At 52.4% G+C, this 26,152-nt stretch overlaps 7 protein-coding genes across 7 annotated transcripts; 3 read left to right on the top strand and 4 right to left on the bottom strand.

The window, feature by feature from the left end:
- Positions 1–2,796: 2,796 nt before the first annotated feature.
- Positions 2,797–5,038, bottom strand: N0V96_009713 (uncharacterized protein; the record flags this gene model as incomplete). The annotated part of the gene is made up of 7 exons (XM_053190382.2): positions 2,797–2,919; positions 2,993–3,655; positions 3,710–3,844; positions 3,903–4,026; positions 4,335–4,519; positions 4,681–4,782; positions 4,937–5,038. The coding sequence occupies 7 exons, from the start codon at positions 5,036–5,038 to the stop codon at positions 2,797–2,799; spliced, it is 1,434 nt and encodes a 477-aa protein (XP_053052312.2).
- Positions 5,039–6,164: 1,126 nt separating this feature from the next.
- Positions 6,165–8,139, top strand: N0V96_009714 (uncharacterized protein; the record flags this gene model as incomplete). The annotated part of the gene is made up of 4 exons (XM_053190383.2): positions 6,165–6,400; positions 6,466–7,173; positions 7,238–7,949; positions 8,020–8,139. 4 exons carry the CDS (start codon positions 6,165–6,167, stop codon positions 8,137–8,139), a joined length of 1,776 nt encoding a protein of 591 aa, XP_053052313.2.
- A 4,627-nt stretch (positions 8,140–12,766) lies between these two features.
- N0V96_009715 (uncharacterized protein) lies at positions 12,767–13,808 on the top strand (the record flags this gene model as incomplete). The annotated part of the gene is made up of 2 exons (XM_053190384.1): positions 12,767–13,121; positions 13,183–13,808. 2 exons carry the CDS (start codon positions 12,767–12,769, stop codon positions 13,806–13,808), a joined length of 981 nt encoding a protein of 326 aa, XP_053052314.1.
- Positions 13,809–15,381: 1,573 nt separating this feature from the next.
- On the top strand, positions 15,382–16,997 carry N0V96_009716 (uncharacterized protein; the record flags this gene model as incomplete). Its single annotated transcript, XM_053190385.2, has 2 exons — positions 15,382–15,775; positions 16,003–16,997. 2 exons carry the CDS (start codon positions 15,382–15,384, stop codon positions 16,995–16,997), a joined length of 1,389 nt encoding a protein of 462 aa, XP_053052315.2.
- A 279-nt stretch (positions 16,998–17,276) lies between these two features.
- N0V96_009717 (uncharacterized protein) lies at positions 17,277–17,624 on the bottom strand (the record flags this gene model as incomplete). The annotated part of the gene is made up of 2 exons (XM_065758724.1): positions 17,277–17,293; positions 17,453–17,624. 2 exons carry the CDS (start codon positions 17,622–17,624, stop codon positions 17,277–17,279), a joined length of 189 nt encoding a protein of 62 aa, XP_065612789.1.
- A 93-nt stretch (positions 17,625–17,717) lies between these two features.
- On the bottom strand, positions 17,718–19,687 carry N0V96_009718 (uncharacterized protein; the record flags this gene model as incomplete). Its single annotated transcript, XM_065758725.1, has 4 exons — positions 17,718–18,441; positions 18,492–18,628; positions 18,681–19,143; positions 19,221–19,687. 4 exons carry the CDS (start codon positions 19,685–19,687, stop codon positions 17,718–17,720), a joined length of 1,791 nt encoding a protein of 596 aa, XP_065612790.1.
- Positions 19,688–21,710: 2,023 nt separating this feature from the next.
- N0V96_009719 (uncharacterized protein) lies at positions 21,711–24,341 on the bottom strand (the record flags this gene model as incomplete). Its single annotated transcript, XM_053190387.2, has 1 exon — positions 21,711–24,341. The coding sequence occupies one exon, from the start codon at positions 24,339–24,341 to the stop codon at positions 21,711–21,713; it is 2,631 nt and encodes an 876-aa protein (XP_053052317.2).
- Positions 24,342–26,152: the final 1,811 nt, after the last annotated feature.

Below are 26,152 nucleotides of genomic sequence, written 5' to 3' on the forward strand. Positions count from 1 at the left end.
GGACCCGGAATGGCAACTTATCGCGAACACTGTAGGGAGTGATAGCAACTTGAACTTCATCGAGTCATGTCAGCCAACAGAGCCCCTCAAATGTCGGCTAGATGTGCTACGGGTTGTGGGAGAGGATCTTCACCAAAGGAACTTTGTTAAAGTGCTTTCCTTCTCAATTTCTTTGCAGTCGACTGAGAAAGAGAAGTCGGTGAAGACTGTTGTGCCTTCTAACGAGACCGCAGATTGATTCACGTAAGAAAATAATGGACTCAGTCAGCATGCTTGCTTACTATTGAGGGTTGCTGAGACTCAAAGATTGCCAAGTCGGCAGGAGTGGTGCGACGCAACTTGAATGACCCCAACCCTTGGTCCTTACATTTGTGTCAAGTACTATCTGTAAATGAGTTAAAATTTGGCAAGACTGTAAGTTAGTCTTTCAGTTCTATTTCCCTGTGGAGAGTATGTAAAATTCGGAAGTCCCACAACTAGGTGCCCAACTTGAGGACTGGACGTCATTCTCATCACGGACAACAGTGTCAGGGACTTTTAGACAGTTCGGACGTGCAGTTTGGTTAAACTTTCATCCTGATCAGAATATTCTGCCCAGTGGCTTGGTCTTGACACATTTCTAAGCCTCTAAAATGAAGTTCATATGGAAGAGAACTGGGCCTGATGAGTTCAGAACCTGTCGAATCGAAAGGCCTCAATAAGAGAATAACCACAGAACACCTGGTATCTCTTCGATCTATCGGGTAAGTCTGTTATTGTGTCCTGCTCTTCTTTTTCATACGGACTTGACTCATACTTCTCGCTCTCAAGATGCGCAAGTTAGCGGGGCGGCAGAATTTGATCTTCGTCTCATTTCCAACATATGGTCACTAAATGCGATCTGATCCTTCGGCATCCCGCAATGTCGTACCTCATGTCGCTATTATCTTCGCTTTAGTCTTGCCCAAACACTCTCTCAAGGGCGGGCACTACTTGCTTCTATCCTCCTGATCGACGCTGCATATAGACATCTTGGCACCCAGTTGGATTTGGAGGCTGAGGGAGCTCTTGAGCTTGATTCTAAAAAAATTTCAGAAAACAGAGATACAGAGTATCAATGCACAAGCGAGACTTTTTATTTTTATTTCCGGCTCAACGATCTGATCACCACCTCATCAAGTCTGTGAGATAGAGACAGGAGTTACTTCAGGACTATTTAGTGACCTTTCTATGACTACAGGTCTGCAATCCGCCGCAGTTGTATTAAGGTAGCGACATATCTAATCACTCAAGTATTCGATCTAGGTACTTGGCTTTTCAAGCATGATACAAATTCAATTGGCATTTAGCTAGTCTTGGATGTGAGCAAATTTTCACATCGCTAGCACGACTAAGTGCCGAGTCAGACTTTGGTCTACGTAGCACTGCATGGACGCTCCGACGATATGCGGCGGCGTACAGCTGATCGATATTTCAGACAAGTTCATCATAATCGGAGAAATATCACTCATTATCATCCATGTAAGTAAAGACTCGGGACGAAATGCTTCAAGTTCGCTTCAGAAATACTACTTGATGTCGTTGATGGTGTATTACAACAAGGCTTATGGATTAGTGAGCGTGAAGGCGACATCGCCCGTGCTTGCGCCTCCTTTGCAGGTCGACTTGAAACTACCACTAGGGCATGTTGCCCTCGCAGCTCGAATGCATCCTTCCCAACGGCCTTTGGATACATTGATCGTGGCGCCAGAAGCAGTTGGGTTCAAGGTGAACTTCGCGGTTCCTGATACACCCGTGGTACTCTTTGGTGCGCCGCCGCATTTTTGGATGGACCCTGCTATGCCGCCGCAGATAGCCAGTGTAGCGACGTTCATGTCGTGGGTATCAATCTTGCTACAATATGTCTTTAGCTCGATGGCTCCCTACACATATTCGGTATGGGTGGCAACTTACGCGTTCTTGTCTGTGCACGTAGTGCCAGTGACGGCTGCTGGATTGACATCCTTCGATGCACGGATTTCCAGGGTGTTGTCGTTCGCCTGCGGAAGTATGGGGCTTGGCACCGCAGCAGAAAGACCGGAGAAAAGCAACAGAGCCGAGACGACGTTGGTGATTAACATTTTGGCGTTGACAGAGAGATAGTGTAGAATAAATTTACTAGATAGAGTAAGGATAAAGTTTCATCTACTTGGACCTGCCAAGACAAACGGGAGATAAAGTGAACGAAGCCTTCGAGAACAGCAAACCGGTATGTTGCTGAATCTAGATGCAACGTCAAAAGGCCAAGACTGGTAATTTGTACGAGGGCAGAGTCAATGACTCCGGAAGAGCACTATCGCAGATTTGCGGCTGTGATGTGAGCTAGTTGTTCCAGCAGGGATGAACTTCAGACGACAACGGTTTCGGTCTGTTCGCTTAGAGATCCGATGAACTCTGTTGACACATGGCAATGGTAGTCGAGAGAGAAAAATCATATTACGCTAAATAGTACACAGCGCCGCAGGTCACTACTCTACTCATCATTGCTCTATAAACAGTTCATGCTTAATTGTTTTTCAAGTCCAGGGCATCCTGAGTAGATGGTCTAAAAGCATCGGGTGCGTCGTTTTCTTTGTGTGTCTTGATGTCTCCAGTTTGGTCATGTTGCCGTTTCAACTTTTGCCGATGTTTCGCACCATCCTTGCCATCCCACGTTCGGACCGGACGGCAACTCGGTGTGATCCGAAAGTGGCCGGCTATCCTACACCTGCAATGACCAACAGACAAGATAAGCAACAGACTTTTTGTTTCTTTGGTTTACACGGTTTCAGCAATGATCTAGCCAAATACGCCATCATTCTTCGGCTCGAATTCCACATGTGGGCGATTGACAGCTGATTCGGGAAACTCTGCGGGGTCACTGCTCAGGATGCCCTCCATGATCGGCGCAGACATGCCCAGCTGAGGTTCGCAATATTGTCAGTCTGATTTGCTAAAATGAACAGTGGTGTAAAGACAAGCGTAGACTACTTACCGCGAAATATCTAAGCTTCACGGCATGAATCATAGTAGCGGCCTTCGCGGTTACCTTGAATCGTAAAACACTCCATCCCAGGGGAGGGAGGTCGTGGACTGTGACGAGAGCAGGGTCCTTGAGGTTGAGAGACTTAAACAAGTGATTGCGACCTACGAGAGCCTCCTCCACACTCTTCTGCGAGAACCTCGCATTCGGCTGCGCGCCAAGCAACCAAGCGGGATCGGCATGCTTGTAGAGTGGCACCGTGTCGTTCAGGTTGTTCTCGATGATGAGATCAACGACGGAACCCATTGGAATACCTTCGATGATGGGCTTTCCAAGAGACCCTAGGGAACTAGATTCGTTGGCTGCGTGGAATAGAAGAGGCATCAAAGATGAGCGGAATAACTGCCAAGGCTTCTCGTTGAGGTAGAATTCCGGCACATGAGCCTCCGTGGGCGAAGCTTGAGATCCGGCAGCGAGATGGAAGGTGAAGTCTGCTGTCTCTGGATGCAAACTCTTGGCCGAAGGAGGCGGCGTGGCAGGGTACGGCGGTAGAAACTGGCCATCAACAGCTTTACAACCCTGGTTTGTGGAACCATCGGGCAGAACACAGATATCGTCGGTTGAAGCTGGCTGTGGAACCTTCATCGGCTCGCCATAGATAGGTCTGCGGCTAGCCTACCATGTCCGCCAAGTCAGCTTGTATTTTGATCGTTGAACGATTAGACTTACTGGGTATTTCAAGATTGAATAGGCTTGCAGGTTCTGCATCTGACTCGTGGATGAGATGCGCATGGCATAGTCTCCAGGATCCGCCTTCAGGCTCACCAAAACGGTGAGCCTTCCAGCGCTGGGCACGTAGACAGCCTATTAGGCGTTGTAAGTCTGTGTCAAAGGAGGACAATCGTTAAGCGGGATGACTTACATCGGCTTCTTCGGGAGTTACGAAGCCACCATTGTTCGCAACTACAGTTAGCTTGTGATTGTCAATGGAGACCATGACGGAGTGCTCAAAGCCAATGTTGATCAGGTTCAACATTATGTATTCTCTGCCTTCCGTTTCAATTATCTTCCGTTATGGTCAGCATCTTTCATAGTCGCCGCGCCATGACAGCCAGACATCACGAACCTCATAGTCCGCCTCACTTGGCGTGCATGATTCCTCAGGGGAGACCAGGTGGTTGGATGCAACCTGTCTCGTCCAAGCGAAGTCCGTTCAATTGTTCGTATCCCGGTTGGCGACAGTGTACACGGCCCTTGCCTACAAGGCGCGGCCCAAGTTAGCGGTGTAAAGCTCTGGTGTGAGTTGACTTGCTCACCATTGACGAGAATCGAATCATAGCAATAAAACTCCGACCCTTCAGCCCGCATGCGAAGCATTTTCCAGCCAGTGTCTCGGTGCTGGTGGTTCTTGATAGCGAGATGCCGGACTTGCTTCTCGGCTTCCATAATCTTCCGCAGCTCGATGTCATTTTCGGTGATTAGACGGTAGGGCCGAAGCCGCGATGGGCTTGGCGCTACGTAGACCATGCCATACAAGCCCTTATGCTCGAAGTCAGAATGGTGTAGCTTGGTGACTTTGAAGAGAGATGGTACTGAAAAGAGAAGCAGAGAAATGAAAAGAAAACGTCTGGATGGAGAAGGGTGTACGTTGAGCAGGCGAAAGATTGAGTGTATGACATATGAGAAGGGGGGAAGCCTACATCAGCAGACGCAGCAGTTGTGTGCTCAGCGTACCAGTTGAGGCCCCAGGAGCCAGTCGTGTCAATTACGCTTGTGAAGTTGCCGCGAGGAAGGATAGGGTACTATTATGTCAATGTAAGCTTTGCACATGTGAGCCGCGCGATATTGTCGAACCTGCGATATCCCAGCGGTACCATCGTTCCAGCTTCCGGTTCTGTGATAGACGGAGTCAGCGATGTATCCCGTCTACACTGCAATGTTGGAACTGCCACTTACGCCTTGTGCCCGATGCCAGACCTTTTTAGATGGGTCAATATCAAACCAGAAAGTGACGTAGAGTTTAGGGAGGTACTGACCAGTGAATGGAAGACTGAGCATAGACGTCGCTTTTGACTGTCAATGCGACGAGATTACCTTCCTCAGCGTACAGCGTGGGGCAAGGTGTTTGTCCGTTGCAAACGAACATGACTCTCCAACGACCACCATCTAATTCCATGTCAGTCACTTCCATAAGGCTGATGGTAAGCCTGGCTCAGACCTGGGTTCATCCATCTCACTCCTGACTGAAGCGTGTACTCTCTCATGAGTCTGTCTTGTCCACTGGGGTTGTGGCGGCCCCAGCTACCGAGCAGCCCCGTGAGCGGGTACCCGTTCCTCCACAGCCCGGTAAGAGCAAGGAGCAACAGCGTGGACAAGCCAGATAACCAAACATTTCGAGTGTAGCGGTTCCTCGGCTTCCCTTGGAAAACACCGAGCTGTGCTGGCTCAAGTAACTGCTGTTTTGATTCCATTTTCGCGTTGGGCTTGGAGGTTTCTGACCCGGGGGGTTCGGGGGAAGGTAAAGGGAATTTGGTCTGGGCAACTCGACAATAACAACCAGGTGGGCCATGGCGACCGCCGACTCAGGACACGACATTTCCTGGGGTTCTTCCCGCCCTGAGTCAGATTCATAATTCGGTAGTCAGATTTCTGACTACTAATCGCCCCTTCGAAGACGCTAGGTCTCACCGTTGTCCTTCGGACCGTGACTTTGCAACGTTGTAGCTTTTCCGAAGGTGTTGTGGCAAAGGAGCACGACCCTGTTTCGTAGAGCATTGCGTTGATCATGATTCGACACTTTGAGGTCTGCCAGGGGTTTGCAATCGATATGTATGGAGCCTCACGATAATTGGGGACATTCGACCGAGCGTAGAGGCCTCGAAGAACGGGGCAGATATGCTGCTTGAACTCTAAAGTGACACTCCGCCTACACTCCGTAAACTCCAACCATTCGGAAGCATGTTGAACAGGTTTTCCTTTGAGTTAGGTTGCGGGAAAGCGGGTTGGCACCCCTGACTCGGTAAACTCTAACGGTTGCATCGGATGGTTGTAGGGATACCTGGACGACAGAAGTCCGACCCGGGAAGAACGCCGTAAAAGAGGACAAGTTGGGAACCGTAAAGAGAAGTGTTGGGCAGTCCTTCGAGCGATTTCCTTTGCTTCTCTCGGGGCCAGGAAGACAGTCATGGCAGCTCTTACGAAGTGTGCAATCTTGTCTTTGCTCGCCGGCGTTAGCCTGGCAGCTCAGACGAGGCGGTATAATTTTACGATCACAAACAAATGGGATGTTGGGGATGGACATGGCCGACCTGTCTTTGCTATCAACAATGAGACACCAGGGCCCCTCATTGAAGCGGAAGAAGGCGACGAAGTTGAGGTGTTCTTGGACAACCAGCTCGCCTTTGAAACGACCATGCATTGGTATGTATTCCCCAGCCAATCCACAATTGTGGCCTCTCATCCTACCTAGACTTACACACAAACAGGCATGGCATCTACCAAATCGACCGACCCTGGAATGATGGAGTCCCTGGTGTGACACAATACTCCATCCAACCTCGAGATACCTACACGTACAGCTTCACAGTTCAACAACAGTATGGAAGTTATTTCTATCATGGTCACTTCGGACCTGCATTTGCCGATGGCATGCGAGGGCCGATATGGATTGCACCTGCTGCATGGAGGCCAAGACCTTACGAGTTGATATCGTCCTCGCCAAAGGACATTGAGGGCATGAAGCGAGCGGAGAAGCATCCCAAACATGTTGTCATCAGTGACTGGAACGCCGAGCCGATGGACATCTTGCTGATTATGTACCGGGATACTGGTATTGTTCCATGGTGCAGCAACTCGATCGTTATCAACGGCAAGGGAAGGACAGTGTGCCATCCAAAGGACCTGATTGATTCCGTGGGAGGCCCAGGAAGAAACTCTCTTGGTTGTCTACCTCAAATTGGTCAAAAGGAATTCGCAAATGAACAGACTTGCCGGCCGACGTTTGCTGATCTGGAGATCTTTGAAGCTGAGAGCGGCGAAGAATGGATCTGGATCAATTTCATTCATTCTGGAGCGCACCACGAGCTACAAATCAGCGTGGATGAGCATGAGTTCTACGTCATCGCTGCCGATGGAGAGTTTGTGCATCCCCAGAAGGTTCATGTTGCCAATTGCAATCTTGGAGAGCGCATCAGGTGAGGAAATATTCAGGGGAACATCGCCTTTGCCTACGATGAACCGCTAACAAGACATACGTAGCATTCTCGTTCGCCTCAATCAGAAGCCTGGGGATTACGCCATTAGATTGACATCGCTCCGCCCAGAACAAGTCATTCAGGGCTTTGGGATCCTCCGCTATCCTGATCAAGGCAACGAATTGAAACAAGAGATTCCTAATACAAAGCCTTGGGTTCATCTCAACGGAACCCTGATCTCGTCATCCTCTGTGGCCATGAACGAGACTAAGCTTGCACCCTATCCAGCGCGAGCTCCTCCAACCAAGGCAGACAACACCGTCAAGTTCTTCGTCAATATGACGGGCCCCAGCAGTTGGGCGTTGAACATCGGTCCTCACCAGGCGTTCCGTCAACAGCTTCCACCGTTGCTGTGGGACGAGGAGTCACGTGGCGAGACAACCTACGGAGACAACACACAAGGTGGTGCGCTTCAGAATGGCACCGTCGTGGACATCATCTTCGAGAATGGTGCCAATGTCACTTCTCAACACCCATTCCACAAGCACAACAACAAGGCTTTCGTCATCGGCACTGGAACTGGTGGCTTCCCGTGGCCAACGGTCGAGGATGCAATTCGCGAGGGCGGCATGGCGAAGCACTTCAATCTCATCAATCCACCCAATCGAGACGGTTGCAGACTCGGAAATAGCACTGGAGATTGGACAGTCATTCGATACGAGATCGCTTTCCCTGCCGCTAGCATGCTTCATTGCCATATGATTCATCATTTTGCAGTAAGTCAACGACGTTCAATCAAGCCCTCTTGCAGATTGCGAACAACCGATGTAACTAACCTTATTTTAGGCTGGGCAGCAGGTCGTGCTCCTTGAGGGAGTCGAATCCATGGCCAAAATCCCTGCAGAGATGAAAGACAGAGTACATTCAGACTTCACACCACCACTTCGGTACGGCCCATTGGACTGATTACACTTTTGCTGCCCAAATGACCTCGTGTCAACCATGCAGATGTCACCTTCTTGCTGCGCTCAGACGGTGTGTTTGGGCGAACATTTCATCGCGCTTGACAGGGACGACGAGCGGGCTGGGTTTTGCTTGGTTGATTGCCGCGGGATCCGAAGGGAATGGCCTGAAGCGCGATTTAGAGTTTGTGTTGAGACAGGCCATGGAACATCACAATGAGAACGGAATCCGTTTTCCATTCCCTCACCGTTGCACCTTGCTCAGGCTGATCAGCTCAGGAGGCAGGTAATTGCAAGAGTGAGTCCTTTGAGGATGGAATTTGTTAGAACGCTGGGTCCACTTGTTGCAGTTGTGTCTCTTATTACCAATTAGTATGATCAGTATATATGTCTCAAATAACATAAATGCTCCAACGGTATTACTTGCAGTACTGAGGATCATGTGGGGAGCCCGCGGTCCGCGGTTCGAATCACTGTTTTCCAGTGCCTGGTCTTTCAGGGGAATCGTTGATCAGGGATGACTGGCGCATAAACTTCGGACTGTTATGTTAAACAATCAAGCTTTTTCAATTTCTGACATATTCACCATGCGTTTTCCTATCCTGTACATGAACCTTTGACCAAATGCGACGCACGCTTTAGCCCTTTTCTGTGCCTTTTGGTAGACACGCAAGACGTCTTCTCGTTCTCCAGCGCTCATGAAAGTTGTCTTCGTGGCAATAGATGGGTTTTGTGCCACCTCCGTTGGAGCATCTCTGCTTATGTCTTCTGCCTTTAGATCTTTATTCAATGTCAGGGAATCTGCTCGTCGAAGGGACCCCCTCCTTTTGCTGAAAGTGTCCTTGGTCGAGCTTCGCCTGCTGCCAGCCCATGATCCCTGAATAAATGAAGTCCCAGGTGTGCTAGGCGAGTCGTATGTTTCTGAGAAGGTTTGAGTCGCTGAGCTCCTTCTGCTTCGTCTGCTTGAATCCGAGTACGAGATCTGCTCGGCATGGATCATCAAGTCTTCATATCGCAGAGAGGGAACATTGGGAACATCGCAACTCGGCCTCGATTCGCGAGGAGGAAACGAAAATAGTGATACGGAGCGTGAAGGGTAGACTGATACTGATTGGACATCGGAATAGTCGTCAATTATGTCCTCCAAATCAATCTCGGGAGAGATGACTTCTTCCTCCTCTGAGATTCTAGGAGCGATTTCGGAGCAAGCATCGAATTCGAAGCGACGACGTAGTTTGTCGACCGATTCTCTGTATGTCGAAGCAGAACATTGTCGGGGTGTATAATTCTCTTGAAATAGTGGCTGAGGAATATCGCTGAGGGTACATGCACAGCTTGATACGGATTGTCGGGTCGTTGAGACGCTTGGAAGGTTTGTGCTAGTGTCTGATACCACAGAGCATTCTATAGCACCTAGCCTGTCGTCGATTTCATTGAAGCGAAGTTCTAGACGATTCAGCTTTGTAAGAATGATCTTGAGAGCTTCTTGGTTGGCGTGCGGAGATGTCATGATGTTATCGCTGATGTGGTGCTGATTCAAGTTGAACTAGGTAATGGAGCTTCGCCTATGGGCCACGACCACGAGGAATGCCATTTCTTAACTTATTTGATGGAGCCGAAAAGACAGCATGACATAATATTCTTCAAAGGGTGTTCCCGCAGACATCGAGAAATGCGTTGATCGTTGATCTACCGCGCACAACAAAGAACCGCTTCCACATATGTCGTAGACTCGAAGATCCCCCAATGCCAAGAGACCAATAAAATCTTGAAGTGACGACACCACCAGGACTACTATTCCGAAACCCATCGGATTTTCAAAAGATGCACCCAAACCAGAGGTGCAAGAAACACTCACATGTTGCAAGGTTCTACATGGTGTCATGAGGGACGGGAGCGGAAGCTCGCTTGCTGCAAGTCACCTATCATGATCAAAGCTAGGGCAATCATCTCGCCTTGAGGGAGTCTTGTTGGTTAATGTCTCAGATCTAATCTCTTTCCATGTGGCTTAGCGTGCGAGCTCACCAGTCCCATGCAGTCACCACGAGACACCGGCCCTAGCCGATTGCGAGGTCCGATTCCAGGGCTGAGACCGACATCAAAGAATTGAATGCTGCCCATGTCGAACACGGAGTAGCATCAACAACTTGGGCATAGTAATGGTGGCATTTACACGAATCGTGCCCTAGTGCTCGTCTAGAGTTCGAGCGGTTGATAATGTGAGGCATTCCATGATTTCAATATGATGTCCTGTGTACTAAGTTTGTCCAGTATCTGCGGTACGTGGAATCGCAGGTAGAGGCAGACGAGAGTAAAGCTAATGATACTGTTGTCAGTTGATCTAAGCGAAGGCACCAGACCCTTTTCAAAGCTTGCGTGCAGCATGGTGTCACAGCCAATAATATGGATCCGGTGGGAGGCTATTCGTAAATCATGTCAGTCAATTTCACTGCTTCATCAAAAGGCTTGTCTGATGCTGGTATCCCTGTCCCTCCCTCAGCTCTTTCCTAGATTTCTTGCCATGATAACTTGCAGGAAACTCTACCGCTTGACTCTCAAGACTCGTGTCGTTGTCATTTATCGTCAATACAAGCAATCCCGTCTCTGAAAATCGAATGTCTTTGGCTACCTTCTGCAGCCTTACTAAGATCGAGGTTGTGCCCTGTATTACACATCTTCGATATAACTAGCATGAACAGCTCAAGACAACACCACTCTGTGGATGAGGAAACCTGCTGATTGAAGTCGCTTCGAGTCTACTAATCGCGACGAGGCCTTACTTTGCGAGTAAGCGCGACGAGAGGCATTGCTATATCAATCATACAGCTTTCCCGGCCATTGTCGAATCTTAAGTGTTGCCGGATAGTGCAGTCTTTCAGTAATATTGATTGTATTTTATCTTTGTTATGGGAGTCATCGACAACACGGGCAAGCTGTATAGTACATGCAACTTGGTCGGTCTTGGAAGCTGGATAGTTTTCGAGATTCTAGACGTTGTTCCTTGCCGAGGTTGCAACTAGCCGAAGCAGAATAGCTTCGCCTTTGATACTTTTGCAAGTAGTATTTCCATAAATGTTGGATATCAGGGAGAGCGCGGTTGACCAAGCCGATCTACCATTCAGACCACTATCACTGCCCGGTTATGTCAAGGTATTCTGAGAAGAGTATTCACCGTTGACAGCTGAAAAGGTTATATGCTTAGCCCATTCAAGTGGCCATCCAGGCTTGGATCGACCACGGTATTCGATCATCCAAGCTGCCGCTGCGATCAATTGGGTTCATTCTCATCATTATAGCAAGACCTCACACAACTGAATGCACGTGCATGCATGAAGGATCGACCGTCATTCAAAGACCTTGGTGGGACTCTACAATGCCTCTGCTCGTATCTCATGGCGATGAAATGATCTAGTGGTTCAATTAAGCGGTCCGGCCACTCTGTGTTGTATTCACACGACGTGCCTCGGTCTGAGGGCTGATTCATAGAATTTTCCAAAACTTGAAGATCACCATGATGCCAAGCACGGTGGACTACAATTAGTTTCGCGCATCCTCGTAATAGCTACTGTAAGAAAGATACGTTTCCTTCAATTGAGTTAGATTGAGTTCTGTATCTATAAGCGCACCACGGCAGAAGGCAAACGGGCGCGGTTAGTGCCATGGCAAAGACTTTGGGCTGGGCTGTGACGTCAATGAGCGCTTATTAAAAGCATATTTGGGAAAAGAAATCGCGATGGAACCATCATGCATGTGCACCGCCTCGAGAGGCTGGGTGACAAGACGCACAAAGACGCGGGGCGAGACTATCACGCGCACACGGAGAAACTGGGAAGTGGATGCGGCGCGAGCCTTGAAATCCATTGACATGGGAGACAGATTGGGCGAATACGGGGTAAACAACGACAGTGTGGGAGATGCTAGGATTTTCTTAGGCCTCATCGGTGACAACGACCGGACGAACCCCACAGATTAAGGTAACAACGGTGGCACCAAACCCCAGACAACATAGCTCAAGTGGGAGAAACTGGAGAGTCTGGAGAGAAATAGAGGGAGAAAAATCTTGGCTCGTCTATTACAAGTTAGTGCGAGCTCTCTCGTTTATTACCCCGCCATCTCCGCCGCCCGTTGCTCTCATTTTCTGGCGCGCCAATCCGGTGTAACCTCTCTCAAGCAAGGTACCGGTAGTCAACGTCGACATTGGGTGCCCTCGCCCGTTAGCAAGTCTTGGCCTCTCCGCATCTTGAGTGTTGTCTTTCCCGAACCGAGCACCGAGATGGAATGATTGATGGGGTTTACTTTGGATTGTTGCCGGATCGTCCCTGGCTGTTCGTCTTGACTCGAGCATCTTTCGACATGTGGCAGAAAGCGCTCCAGTTACAATTGAGCATCTTGTCTTGACAGAATCCACCGGGGGCCGTAACCATGCCACCAGAATACCTTCCCGCGTGGATCTACCCCAGGAACGCTCGGGAAACTGATGATGTCGGCAGTCTCGTTGCGACCTCATGTCCGTCGATGTCACGGCTTCAGGACCTATAAAGACGCGGGAAGCTCTCCTGTCGGAAGGCATCATGTAGCATTCTGAAGCAAGGCACCATCTTCCAGTCAAGTCCACCGGCCCGGAACACACCATGTTCTTCTCCAAGATCATCTCCGCCTCACTGGGGCTCTTCAGCCTCTTCGGCTCGGCTGCCGCCTACACCAACCCCATCCGCAACCCCGGCGGCGGTGATCCTCAGATCTCGTGGTTCGATGGATATTACTACTTCATCTCGACCGAGTGGACCAACCTCCAGCTCGCGCGTGCTACGACCATTGAAGGCTTGAAGACGGCCACGCCCAAGGTCATCTATTCCGACTCGAACCCGACGCGATGCTGCAGCGTCTGGGCTCCCGAGATCCACTACTTTGACGGTAGATGGTACCTCTACTACACTGCCGGGAACGACGGTAACCTGGACGGCCAGAGGATGCATGTCTTGCAGGGTAAGTTGTGATGCCATGAATTCAATAGAAGGAAGGGACGTATGCTTACACTCGAATCCAGGCGGCGCCTCTCCTTGGGATGACTGGTCCTACGCAGGCCGTGTCACCGACGACTGGTCCCTCGACGGCACCGTCGTCCGTTTCAACGACTGGGGCAACTACTTTGTCTATTCCTGCATGACTGGTGTCTCGCACCAGTCCGCCTGTGTCCGCAAGCTCAACGACGACTACATCTCCGCCTCGCCCAACATCACCATCATCTCCCAGCCCGACCAGCCGTGGGAGCAGAGCGAGGTCCCCGTCCAGGAGGGCTTCTACGGTCTCTACTTTGGCGGCAAGACGTACATCGCCTACTCGGCCAACTACTGCTGGACGCCCGACTACTGCGTCGCCCTGCTCGAGTGGGACGGCATCACCGACCCGTCCTCCCCCTCGGCGTGGACAAAGAGCAACGGGTGCCAGCTGACGACGGCCAACGGCAACTTTGGTACGGGCCACAACAGCTTCTTCCGCAGCCCCGACGAGACAGAGACTTACATCACCTTCCACGCCACGGCGAATGCCAACGGCGCGTGCGACGACAGCCGCTATGTCATGGTCCAGCCCATTACCGCCAACGCGGACGGCACGCCCAACTTTGGCGTCCCGCAAGCTTCCACTTACGAGTGGGCCGAGCCTAGCGCGTAGAAACGTTGCGAGCTGGAGGAGGGGGGAGGAAACACGAGCTAGGATGTAGCTGTTAGAAATTATGGGGCGGATTTTCCGGTTCGGCTGTATATATAAACCCGCCTACCTTGAGGTAGTACATGAATCAATGATTTGACGAGTAGAACATGGAGCTGCCCGAACTTGAAGCTATGACAAGATCATGCTCTCTCCAACTCTGATTACCAATGCGGCGAGTATTGCATTCCTCACCTATTTCGGGACGTGATGGTCTGTGTTGAAGCAGTGAAGCTCCCCCCCTCTCCCCCTCCATCTTTAAAGGAATAGCCCGGAACCAAGTGCGTCATCGTCCGTTCTTTCGCCCGAGTCCATGCGTCTGAAAAGCAGCCTCTTTGACAAGGAAACATCAATGTTTTAGTACAATGTTTTAGTGTGGAAAAGACCACATGGGGGACGGGTAGAATACTGGGCAAGCTGGGGTACCAAGACAGGGTGCGGCATGCCAGCCCCGGTCCAAAATGTATTTGACAATCCATCCATCCCCGGAGTGGCGGGCGGACGGGAAAAGCAGTCGGAGTTGGCTCAGCCCCAAACATCTTGAGCCGGAAAGTAGTCCATACCTTGGCTAACAGAACCTTTGAACGAAAAGTCGGGAAGACATGTGAGTTTACAAAGGTTAGAAAGGAAAAATCGGAACACAATAGAGGTGGACGGAGGCGGGTGACGGGTAGCCAGAAAAGCATATGATAATCATCGCAAGATTTACGTTTTGGTGACGGTTTCAAGCGGCGGGGAGCCGGGGCGGGAAGTACAGGAAACGGACTTGCGTTGCGCGTCTTTCGTTTGTGCGGTTGCAGGAATACCGGCCGCTGGTGCTTTTAGAGAGAGATGGAGAAAAGGCACCGGGAACTCTAACCTTGTCCTGCTACAGAGTGCGTAGAAGGACACAAAGACTGAAGCAGGACAGACAGAAGGGAGAGATCTCGCAGCTCAACGGCCGTCGGTTCAACGTTGACTATGTTGGGAAATCCTATCGCGAAAAGTTTCACACCTCACACCTCACACCTCTCTCTGTCGCGCTGCTCACTCTCGCTTGCTTACCCTACCTCCCTCATCTTTCTTCTCAAGGGGGAAAAAAGACTGGACGACTTACGCAATAAGCTCCCGCCCGCCACTTCCCGCCGTCATTCACCTACCTTATAGCTGGGAGGTTGCGTTCCGAACATGCCCAGCTCTCGCACAGGCCTTTCTAGAAATGCATCCGAATTCCCATACATCTTATCCTAGGTTTCTTTTTGTCTTCCTCTCTCTTTTTCTCTGCTTTCACCTCTTTTTCTTTTCTCCTCCGTTCGTGGGGAAGAGTAGACAGAACAAGCCGTTGCCAAGATACGACGTTTGGCAACTGGAGCCGTTTTTTGCATGATACAAACTCACTTACACGCCGTCCGGTCCATACAAAGCTATCCATTTCAGGGAATCGGTTACATCAGAGACAACTGACAACACACCCACCAACTTCTTCACTCAAGAAAGAATTAAACAGGTGTGGTCACATCCACGACTACTACCCATTACCACATAGTCCCAAGCTACTATGGGCCGCCATGTAACCATCTGGTCAGCCGCGTTCCTGGCCACGGGCGGCTTCCTCTTCGGCTTCGACTCGGGCATCATCACCTCCACAATCGCCCTCCAGACCTTCAAATCCTACTTCAACCCCTCCGACGCCGTCGCGGCCGGCATCGTCTCCTCCTTCCAGGGCGGCGCCATCCTCGGCACAATCATCAACATGATTTGCTCCGACTGGCTCGGCCGCCGCAACACCGTGTTCCTCGGCTCGCTCATCTCCATCATGGGCTCCGCGCTCCAGGCCGGGTCGGAAAATCTCGTCGCTCTCATTGTTGGGCGGTTCGTCGGCGGGACGGCCGTGGGCGTGCTGACGTCTACGATTCCCATGTACGCCTCGGAGCTCGCGCAGGCGAGACATCGTGGGAAACTGTCGGGGTTGTTGCAGTGGATGCTTAGTTGGGGGTTCCTGGTTGCGCAGTGGTTGGGGTATGGATGTTCGTTTGTAACGAATGACTTTTCATGTGAGGCCCCTCTAGTATCTCCCTTCTACACCTTTCCGAGCTCCCTGTTCCGTGGAGGCTTCATATCCAGAGTTGAAACTATTTGGTGTACCGCGAGGCAACACAACACTGACATACTACAACAGGGCGCTTCCCACTAGCATTCCAATGCATTCCCGGCATCATCATCGCAACAGGAATCTACTTCCTCGAAGAATCCCCCCGCTGGCTCGTCGAAAAGGGCCGCTACGCCGAAGCCCGTCGCAGCCTGGACAAGCTCCGCGTCGGCGTCGACGAAAAGGCCGTCGACGTGGAGTACAACGAGATCCGCCACGCCGTCCGCACCCAGTCCGCCCTCCGTGAGAACGGCAACCTCTGGAAGGCCATCATCACCAAACCCTCCTGGCGAAAACGCCTCCTGCTCGGCTGCGGCGTCCAGGCCTTCTCCCCGCTCTCGGGTATTAATGTAATCAACTACTTTGGCCCCCGCATCTACGAGCTCCTGGGCATCGGCACCCAGACCTCGCTCATGATTATCGGCATCAACGGCGCGCTGGGCATCATATACAACACCGTCGGCCTCTGGATGCTCGATCGCGTCGGCCGCGTAAGGCCCCTCATCGCCTCAGCCGTAGGCCTAGCCGCCGCCCTCCTCGTCAACGCCGTCCAATTCCAGTACCTGGACCGCTCCAACGCAGACCAACTACGCAGCATGGTCGCCATGAACTTTGTCTTTGGCTTCTTCTTCACGCCCTTGGGGATCATAAGCTGGGTCTACCCGGCCGAGATCTTCCCGCTCGAGATCCGCGCTCTCGGCAACGCGCTCACGACCTTCACCAACTGGACCATCAACCTCGTCCTCGTCTCCTTTTCGCCGCAGGCCCTCACGGCCGTGGGGTTCAAGTTCTTTTACGTCTTCTTCGTCTTCAACGTCGTCGCGGCGCTGTGTTACTACTTTTTCTATCCCGAGACGTCGGGTCGTACGCTCGAGCAGATGGACGAGCTGTTTGGCGATTATGTGCCCATGTCGGAGCAGAGCGCGCTGGGGACTGTCATCACCGGGTCCGACAGCACAAGAGGGAAAGGTGGCAAGTATGGCTCGTTTTCAGTTCACGAGCGCGTCTCCTCGGCTGCGGTGTAAAGCAGTTTCGAGAGCTGTCAAAAATGACAGTTGTTATGGTTTCGTCAGTCGTTCCTACATGGCAAGGGGTAATGCAATAAATAGAATGGGTTCGTAAATGGGTATAGACCACAGCTACATTTAGTCAGAACATTCGCTATTGTAATAAGCCTTTGAGACTAATCTCATTAGACAGTATGTTTCACTATATCTTTTTTTGATCAGAGATACATCTACTTCGTGTCTACTAAAATGAGGCCAAGATATTGTACTCATACGGACACAAGCACAAGTAAACGATTACAAAGTTTGCATTACTAGGGAGGTATTTAATAACAGCCATCAAGCATGAACTCGTCGCCATTGATACAATATGAATGTCAAGAATAACAAACTCGCCATGGAGTCATGACTAAAGCCACACCAAAGCGTACAGGGTTCATTTACAAAAGCATCGTGCTCTCATTCATACTCACTCCCATGAGCTGTGACGATGATGAGGGGCGCTCCCCAGCTGACGGGCAAGTCTTCATCGTCGATTTCCTCCTCGATTGTGCTTAATTCGCTCCTCGACGACGTCGAAGACGACGAATCAGTCGGAGGCTTGGTGTCCGACTCAAGCTCAAGCATCATCTCCTCACCAAACATCTGGACGGTTGTTCGATCCTTCGTGGCCATATCTTCCAGGGAGCCGGAAGGCGTAGGCCGTGTCGTCGGCAGGGCAGAATCGCTCGCCGCACTCTAGTCGGTCTTCTCCAACAGTGCCTCATCCTCGGGCTCCTCTTCGATGCTCCAATCCTTGAAGCCCTCACCCCGGACCCAGCTGATGCCCTTTCTCCAGCTGCCCTCCTTGACGGCCCTCGCGTCTCTTTCGTAGACAACACCAGTCAGCATCAAAGCCATGATAAAGACCCACACGTCTCCGCCTTTCATGGCCTTCCACCACCTCCTCTTCACGCCGACCTTCCACAGAGAGTCAACGCTCACACGGGCCGAATACAGGAAGACACCACGTCCGCTCTTGCGCTCAACCCACGCCCAGAGACCGGCGAGGAAGCCTCCAAAGAAGAACCTCTGAGTCGGCAGGAATGTGCGGGGGAACCACTGTTGGAAAAAGCAGATGCTGGCCCAGGCAGTGGAGATGGCGCCTGTCAAGAAGGTGCTCATACGCAACGACTTGGCGATGACACGCTGCAATGTTGTGACGGGAGCGTTGTACAGCGAGCGGAACCGCGGAACAAAGGTCATGACGGAGTAAATAACCAGGAAGAATTTGGTGAGGCCAGGGAAAGAACCCAGCCAGAAGTTGAGGTAAGTTCGTAGACAAGATGGGTCGGATGGATGAAGAGTAGCGCATGATAGCGAAGTGATGATGGGATGTGCTGATGAAGTCAAAGGCGCAACAGCACTGAGCTTTGGCGGCAGTGTTTCCTTGTTCGGGAAGAGAGTTGGTGATACAAAGGGTCTGCAGTTGTTAGAGAAGGCGATTTCGTGAAATGATTCAGGAAGACTCACGGCCAGTTTAGCTTTGCCATCTGGGCAAGGTTGTCGACAATTTCCATTGCCTTGGGCCACTTGAGGTGAGATGGGTAATCGTTTGGCCTGGGGTGAATGTATGCTGTTGAGTTTTTGAAAATGAAGTTTCCGTATGACTGGTCAGGGGTCAGCACTTTCCCAAGTACAAGGCTCGGCAGCATTCCTTACCTCTGGGAAGCAATCCCGGTCAAAGACAACAGCGTGAAGCAGCTGTCCAAAAGCAAAAGGCTGGATGAGCCAGCTACCCCACCACCAAGGTCTCTCCCTCTTGACCTTTCCGCCGTTCTTGAAGCCCCAAATCATGCCCTCCTCTTCACACAAGTTCCAGCCGAATTCGAGGGCTCTGAACAGGGTGTAAATTGCAATGGTGACGCGCAGCTGCTGGGCGGGATACACGCCCAGAAAAGCACCAGCGAGAGAGGCGCCAATGGCCGGAGCGAAGGGGGACGTCAAGGTCGCAGTTGTGCGCGGGTTGCGCTGGCGGAAGGGCGCCGCTGATGGGTCGAGAAGGTGCGCACGTAGGCGGTTGAGGAATCGGAAGAGGATGCGGTAGAGAAGGAGGATAGCCGAAAGGGAGAGGGAGAGTCGGAGGGTGGGCGACTTGTGGAGGGGTTGCTTTTTGGCATTGGGACTGCAAGTGCGCAAGGCACATACATCATCAGCATGCTGTCTTTCTCGCGTGTATGAATGATTGGAGCAGCAACTTACTCTGGCTTCCCGCCCAGGAACTTGGTCGAGATAAGAGCCCAGCCTTTCAACGCCATAGCTGTTCCCAAGAAGACGCGAAGCGAATGCCGCACGGCGCGGGCATTGTAATCGTCCACTGCTCTCCCGGCACCAGCCCCAGCACCAGCGGGAGCAGCGGCAGCAGCATTCCCTTGCCTTGTAGCCGCGGCCTTGTCACCATCGACGATGCGCTCGACGGCAGTAACGCTCGGCGCAGCCCTCTTAAGCAGGCGCGAGCGCGACAAGACGTACTTGTGCAGAGTGGCATACTCCTTCGCGGAAATTGTGTATCGCAGGGTGTTTCGGAGGATGGGATCGGTGATGCTGTTGCGCGAGGGCGGTGGTCGCGAGGAAGGGCCGCCTGCGGAGGGCCGGGGGCTCGATGTTTGCGCGGGACGGGAGGCTGCAAGAGGGCCTGGCCGCGACGACGAGGTCGCGGCAGAGGCCATTATCGCGAGATGGGATGGTGGTGGTGGGTGACTGCGATGAGGCGCCTGATGGGGGAGATGAGCAGCGCCAGCAGAGAATTGTGTGTGTTACTTAAATCGAGGCCTTGGAGACGGTGTAGCCGTTCTAGTATCTTGGTTGTGATAATACTGGATGTGCTTGCTTTTGTGTGTGAGTGAGGTGTGTTCCTCGGTGGTTGGTGGTTGGCAATGTGCTTGGTCCGAACTGGAGTAGCTCTTGGTTAGCACGTGCCAAAGCCGAAACCTTGGGTAGACGGCCAATCGTCCAAGTGCGTGTGCACGGTGATGGCTTCAATGACGAACGTACTGTAAGGTGGTCGAGGTATCAGAGATAAAGGGGAAGAGTTGCGCGGCGTGAGTCGTGGAAAGACGCAATTAAGTTAGAACAGCAGCTGTTGAAGGTGAGGCGAGAAAAAAAAAAAAGCAACAAGAAGTTAAAATGGTGTAGAGCGTAGAAAGGCAGAAAAGCAATGGTTGTTGCCGCGCGTGGTTGTGGAAGGAATGCAGAAACGCACACTGGACGGACTGGACGGAGCAACCTGGGAACCCCTCGAGCCAAACACCCAAGACTCCGTCCCGGGGGGCCGTCAGAGTGTCACGGGAAACATTTCCTTGGGCGGCCGAAAGCATACAACAAGCACATGCCTCGGCTCTCAGGCCCAACCTGGAATTATTGACCACCACCTAATGATCCATGGACCATCCCACTCATCCCTCCAGTTACCTACCTTAGTACTTCAGGACAAGGTGCCTGCCTACCTTTCCGGGGTCCAGTATCCGTAGGGGCAGAAACAAACGAAAACGGGTGCTTCCCATAGGCCCATGCAACGCAGCTAATTCCCTAGGCGTCCAAGGCGTCCCCCCCGCAGCAGGGGACTCCCCCACACTCGTCACTTGCAGACAATCCAAGTTTAATGACTACTTCATGCATCATCCACACTGACAAACTTACTGTACATTACTCCCTATTTACACGTGTACCATAGCACAAGTCGCGTCTTGATTTTCTTCTTGTTGACTTTTTTTTTTTCATGTTGACTATTGTTAATGACGTTGCATCAGCCAAATAAGTGTCTTCTTGTGTCGCGTTTGTTGCCATAACTCACCTCGAGCTCATCCTAGTTTAACCGAGGCACGTGAGGTGGACATCAACCTCCTCCTCACTTACATCTCACAGATAGGTAGGCTCACTGAGTCTCGTTATGAGCCTCTCATCTTCAAGTCGCACTTCATCTCTGTCAATCTTCAATGAGTACCATTTTCGCAATGCACGCATTCACGGCCTCGCAAGCCATTCCGTTGCTAAAAACACACGTCTCATGCCCTGCCACTATCCCCGTCCTTGCCTTTGCTTCCTCGGCAGACCAGAGCAGCCTTTCTCATCTCACTCATCCTGGGTATCCTTCATCCCCACAACCGACAGCCATATCCTGGCTTGAAATTTTGTCCCTCCGTCGCCGTATTTTTTTTGTTCCCCTCATATCGTCATATGCCATCGTCATTCGTGGCCGCCCAGGTAGATTGAGGATATCTTTCCTCCTTGACTCAGGGTACCCCGAGAATCTTTGCCGAATCCCTTGTCTATCCTCACCCAAACGCCCTTCCCTTTCTGTCAAGCGTCCAATAAAGAATCGGCCGGCATCAGAAAGGATTGAGCATCCACCAAGGACAGTCCTCGTCAGATTGTTTGCACGCGCATACAAAGAAAACTGGCGCAGTAAACGCCCATTACCAGCCAAAAAAAAAAAAAGGCGCTGAGCGATACCGCCCGCGCGCTTCCCAAAGCTTTTATGTTCTGGCTCCATTGCCAAAAAAAAAAAGAGAAAACTGCCAACACCATATGCAATGCCGAAACCTTCGCCCTGAACCTGAGAAAAGGAATTGCTGCCGCTTTTTGTACTCCATTATGCAAATGCGATTGCAGCCCATTGCGGGTCATCCACTGTTGGTTGTTTTTAGTTCCCGTGTCGTAACATCGTAATCCTAGCTGCGCGATTGCACCGTCTCAAGGATAGGCCGCTCGGCTGGTAGCCTCCACATGGTTGGTGCCGTTTTGCTGCTGTGGCGCCATCAACGGTGCCCACTGCCGGCCGAGAGACGGCGCGTCGCCGTTAACGTACGAGACCACATCCTCGCGCCAGCCAAGGGCGTGCCACTCCTCGTTCTGACGGGAATCGGCAGTCTGCAGGCTATACAAGATGGACTCGGCATACGGAACTGCACCAGATCTGACCGCCTCGGCCACTCTCGAGCGTCTATTCTCCCGCTCAGAAACAACGGCCCGCATGATGTGGTGCCGAGCCTCGACGTTCGCCCATCCATTGACATTACCATAGCCACTGGACTCGAGGGCTGGCTTCAAGTACGCAAACGGGAGGTTAATGAGAATAGTTGAGAGCGTCGACCGGATGCTATTTTGCTGAGAGGACTGCGAGGTCGAATCCGAACCGTTTGATGTGCTGTCGGGGCACAAAGCGAGGTCACCGAACTGGATGTGCATGGGGCGAGGGCGACGATCTTGGCCTGCTGTTCCGCAAGCAATAGTGGGTGTTCCTTCCCGGGGCGGGAGCGATGTCGAGGCAATGGGAAGTCGGGCAAAGCGCTCGGGATCGGCGACAGACGTGTCTAGGGTGAAGTCGGGAGGGAAGTTGTTGATGATGAACGAGATAATGCCGTTCATCAGAACGTGGACAGGCTCGCCATAGACGAACTGGCTGTGTCTGTCAGCTGAAGCGCGACTGGGCAGATCACCGAGAGCGAAGCCAAGAGCACGCTCAATCGTCGACCAGCTAAGGGAATGAGACGCTATCTCCAGGCCACGGAAGACAATAGGCTGCCACGCCAGGATATGGCCAGCGGCAGCATAGCCAAGGGCAAAGTCGAAGCGGTCATCGGCATTGCCGGCCATGGTGAAGTTGCCATTGGAGGCCGGCTCTGGCATTTCCAACAGCGGGAAGGCGTACAGGTGCTGGACGGCCATCCAGAAGGCATCGGATCGGAGGTACTTGTCATCGGACTGCAGAAGGATGGTGCGGTTAGCGCCGGGCGAGCTGGATTCGACGTTATCGGCCTCTAGAACGTTGCGGACGGCTTGGCTTCTGGCAAGAACGAGGCGGTGACCTGGGAGGCGAACGGGAGGAGCGCGGTCGTCGAGGTAGCGAAGCTCCAGGGTGCAGTCGGCAAAGGCAGGGTCTCTAAACTGTGATCGCAGGTAGGCGGCCATGTCGTCCAGTCCCTGATGCTCGTGGCCCGGGTGCATCATATGCGGGGGCGGGATGGGCCCAGGCATCATTCGCTGGGGCGGTACACCGCAAGCTCCGGCCGGAGGAGGGTGAGGGCGAGCGTCATCGACATGTGCTGTACCGTTGGGGACGCCTGGCGCGGGGTAGTGATTGTAGGCACCAGTGTCATCCGCATGGGCCGAAGAGTGCGACCCCTGGAAACTATGAGGAGTCGAAGGTCCGTAGCCACCGTTGAGGTGAGGAGGGTACTGCTCCATGCCTCCATAGCCTGGAACAGGTCGACCGAAACCATCTACACCTGTACCAGGAACAAACTCGGTGCCGTAGGGCATCTGGCGGTGAAAACCGTTGGCAGCACCGCTGAAGGATCGTCCGTCGGGGAGAGGCATGCCGGGAGGGGGCATGAAGCCTCCAGAGTGAGGAGGCGCCGGAGAAGACGAGTTGGACGCGAAGCCTCCAAACTGAAGGCTTCCGTTGCTGGGACGCGGGCCATGCATGTGTGGAGGGCCGTTGTGAACAGATCGGGGGCCCCGGTGAGAGGTACCATTGATGACGACGGGAGAAGGGCGCGAGCCATTGTGACCATTGGGTGGCATGTTGTAACGCGTCGGAGGAATAACGGGAGGGGGTCTGAATGTCGACGGATGCTGCTGGGGAGCATTGTCTGTAGCATGGTGATTAGGACTTTGCGGCATGACGATATCATAATATTGAAGTTTCTTACCCTTCTTCGCAACTCGAACCACCGCGGGCGGAGAGGCGATGTGATTACTGCCTGTAGCGTGTGAGATGGGGTGCCCGGAGCTGCCAGTGCCAAGGGCGGACATACCTCGAACAGGCTCTTCAGCAGAGCGGGGGAGGTCTTGGTCGGCGGCGGTCTTGTCGGTCGATTCGGACTCTTCGGTCGTGGACGGGGTGGGGATGGCGGCGGAAGACTCCTGGGAGTCGGTAGCTAGTAGAAAAGAGTGAGTGGGATGTTCTCCGAGTGCGTTGAAGCCTGGCAAAAATTCCTGCGTACCTTCGCGATCCTTTGTGTCATCGACTTCCGCATCGGCAGGCGAAGGCGTTTCCTCAGCACCATTGCTGGCAGCAACGGGCTCTCCCTTGTCGTTTTCGTCTGTGGCAATCTCAATCTCGGTGGTCTCGGGCGTGTTGGGGGCGGAGTCGACGTCGTGCTGGATTTTCAAGGAAGATCCGTTCGTGATGGCGGGTCGAGGAAGGGTCGCAATAGTGGCGGCTTGGGCAGCAGCGGCGGCCTGCTTTGCAGCAGCATTGGCCTTGACGCGACGGTCCATGGGGAGAGGAATGACAGGAACCACACGCCTTGCAGCGCTGGATCTTCCATGGGCGACACCGGCACCGTTCCTCGCCTTCGGATTGCCGTTGGGAGCCATGGTGGACGGGGCTAGGCGGGAGGGTTTGTGTGGTGGTGATTGTGAGAGGGTGCTGTTGAGCGCACAGCACAAAGAGAAGCGGTCTTTGACTTGGCGGGACGGGCCCCAAGATTGAGAGTGGATGGGCTGCTGTGTGTGCCGGGGCCACACAAGGAATAGGAGCCGGGGGTGGTTCGCGGTAGACGGTAGGCGGTAGCAGCTGTGGTCGGTTCGGCGATAGCGGCAGTATTTTAGAGGCGCAGACAGACCCAGGGCAGTTTCTTCTCAGAGTGGGCCACACTACTCCGAGGAGAAAGTGGATATCTCTGAGGGAAGAAGACAGGCGGTCGAGCTGGATGGAAGAATCGCAAATTGTAAGTCGTGTGGTGTGGCCTTGGATGGGGGGCAAGGTAACTTTCAAACAGAGCTAGTGACTCTTTTCGTGTAGGGTGAGAGGAGCCTCTGTTGGGTAGGGGCTGCGCATGATAGAGGGGATATGCGGGTGCTGATGCGTGCCACCAAAGTCTTCAGACGGCGAAAGCAGGAGGAAGCAGGAACTAAAATAGCGAGAGGCAAAGAGGGAAAAGAAGGGAAGTGGGAGGGAGTTATGTCAGAGCGAGGCACAACAGAATAGCGAGCAGCTTCAGGCGGTGCTGCGTGATGAGGTAAGGCAAGGTTAAGTAAGGTATCCGTACGGACGGATGAGGAGAGGGGAGACGTGAGAGAGTGGAGTGGAGGGTCCCCCGAGCGTGGTGAAAGAGGCGTGACTATGGGATGTCAAGCAGAAGAAAGTGGATGAAGGGGAGGAGAAAAGGATCAAGGGGTAGAAAGAAGAAGAAGAAGAGGAAGAAGCAGACGACAAGAAGACAAAAAGACGGGCCGTTTGAGTCTTGACGTCCTTGGCCCTTTGGATGACGGGGTGTTGACTGTTGGGTCACAGGTCACTTAGGTGTTGGTGGTGGAGGTGGAGGTGGAAAATAAAACGTCCAAGAGCCAGCGATTAATAAGACGGGAAGAAGGAAGGTGCGAGCAAGAGCAAGCTTCCGTCCCTGCCTTGCTTGACCGTTTCTGTTTAAGGTCTTGGGATATTGGTCACGTAGAATTGGAAGTCACCGAGTCCGTACCTTCCTATGCGCAGATACCTAGATAGGCATCCAACCAGGCCAGGAAAGAACTGCAGCTGGAGTAGGTGCTTCCTGCTCCTATCCGGCGAGATGTTACTGCTCTGAGCCCAGTAACGATAGTACACCGTAAGGACTCACCCTCAGATCGTGGGCCGGTGCCTGGGTTAGGAAAGGAAAAAAAAAATAAAAAGAGACCGAAAAATAAAAAAAAAATAAAAAAAATCCGATGATGACAAAAACCGGGGCTGCGTCACAAAATTTTACCCCCGCAAGAACCTGAGAGAAGAGAAAAAAAAAAAAAGGCGGTTCGATCTTCCCGGTACGTACTCCGAGCTTGGAGCTTCCCATCCTCGATCTGATTGGCTCTCCGGAGAGCTACAGCCACGGCCCACTCTAAAAGCACGTACCGACCGATTGGAAGGTGCTCCGTACCTCACCTTAGCAGTCACCTAAAGAGGTGAAGAGGAAGCTCAGCTCGGGCCAATTCACATTGAATTCTGGAGGGACCCTGGATCGAGTTCGAAGACTTGAAAGACGAGCCTCAATTATCCGTTCCCTTTCACCTGTTAATGCATAAACAATGTGCGTGGGAATAGGTCTTGTTGCATTGAGCAAAGAAGCCAAGGGATGCAGGAAGCCGTCCCCCTTGAAGGAGTCATTGATATGGCAAGATCCGTTTGTTGCTTTGTTTGCATCCTCATCTCTTCC

This window comes from Colletotrichum fioriniae (assembly GCF_027942845.1).
Source record: "Colletotrichum fioriniae strain IMI 355084 chromosome Unknown scaffold_12, whole genome shotgun sequence".
NCBI lineage: Eukaryota > Fungi > Ascomycota > Sordariomycetes > Glomerellales > Glomerellaceae > Colletotrichum > Colletotrichum fioriniae.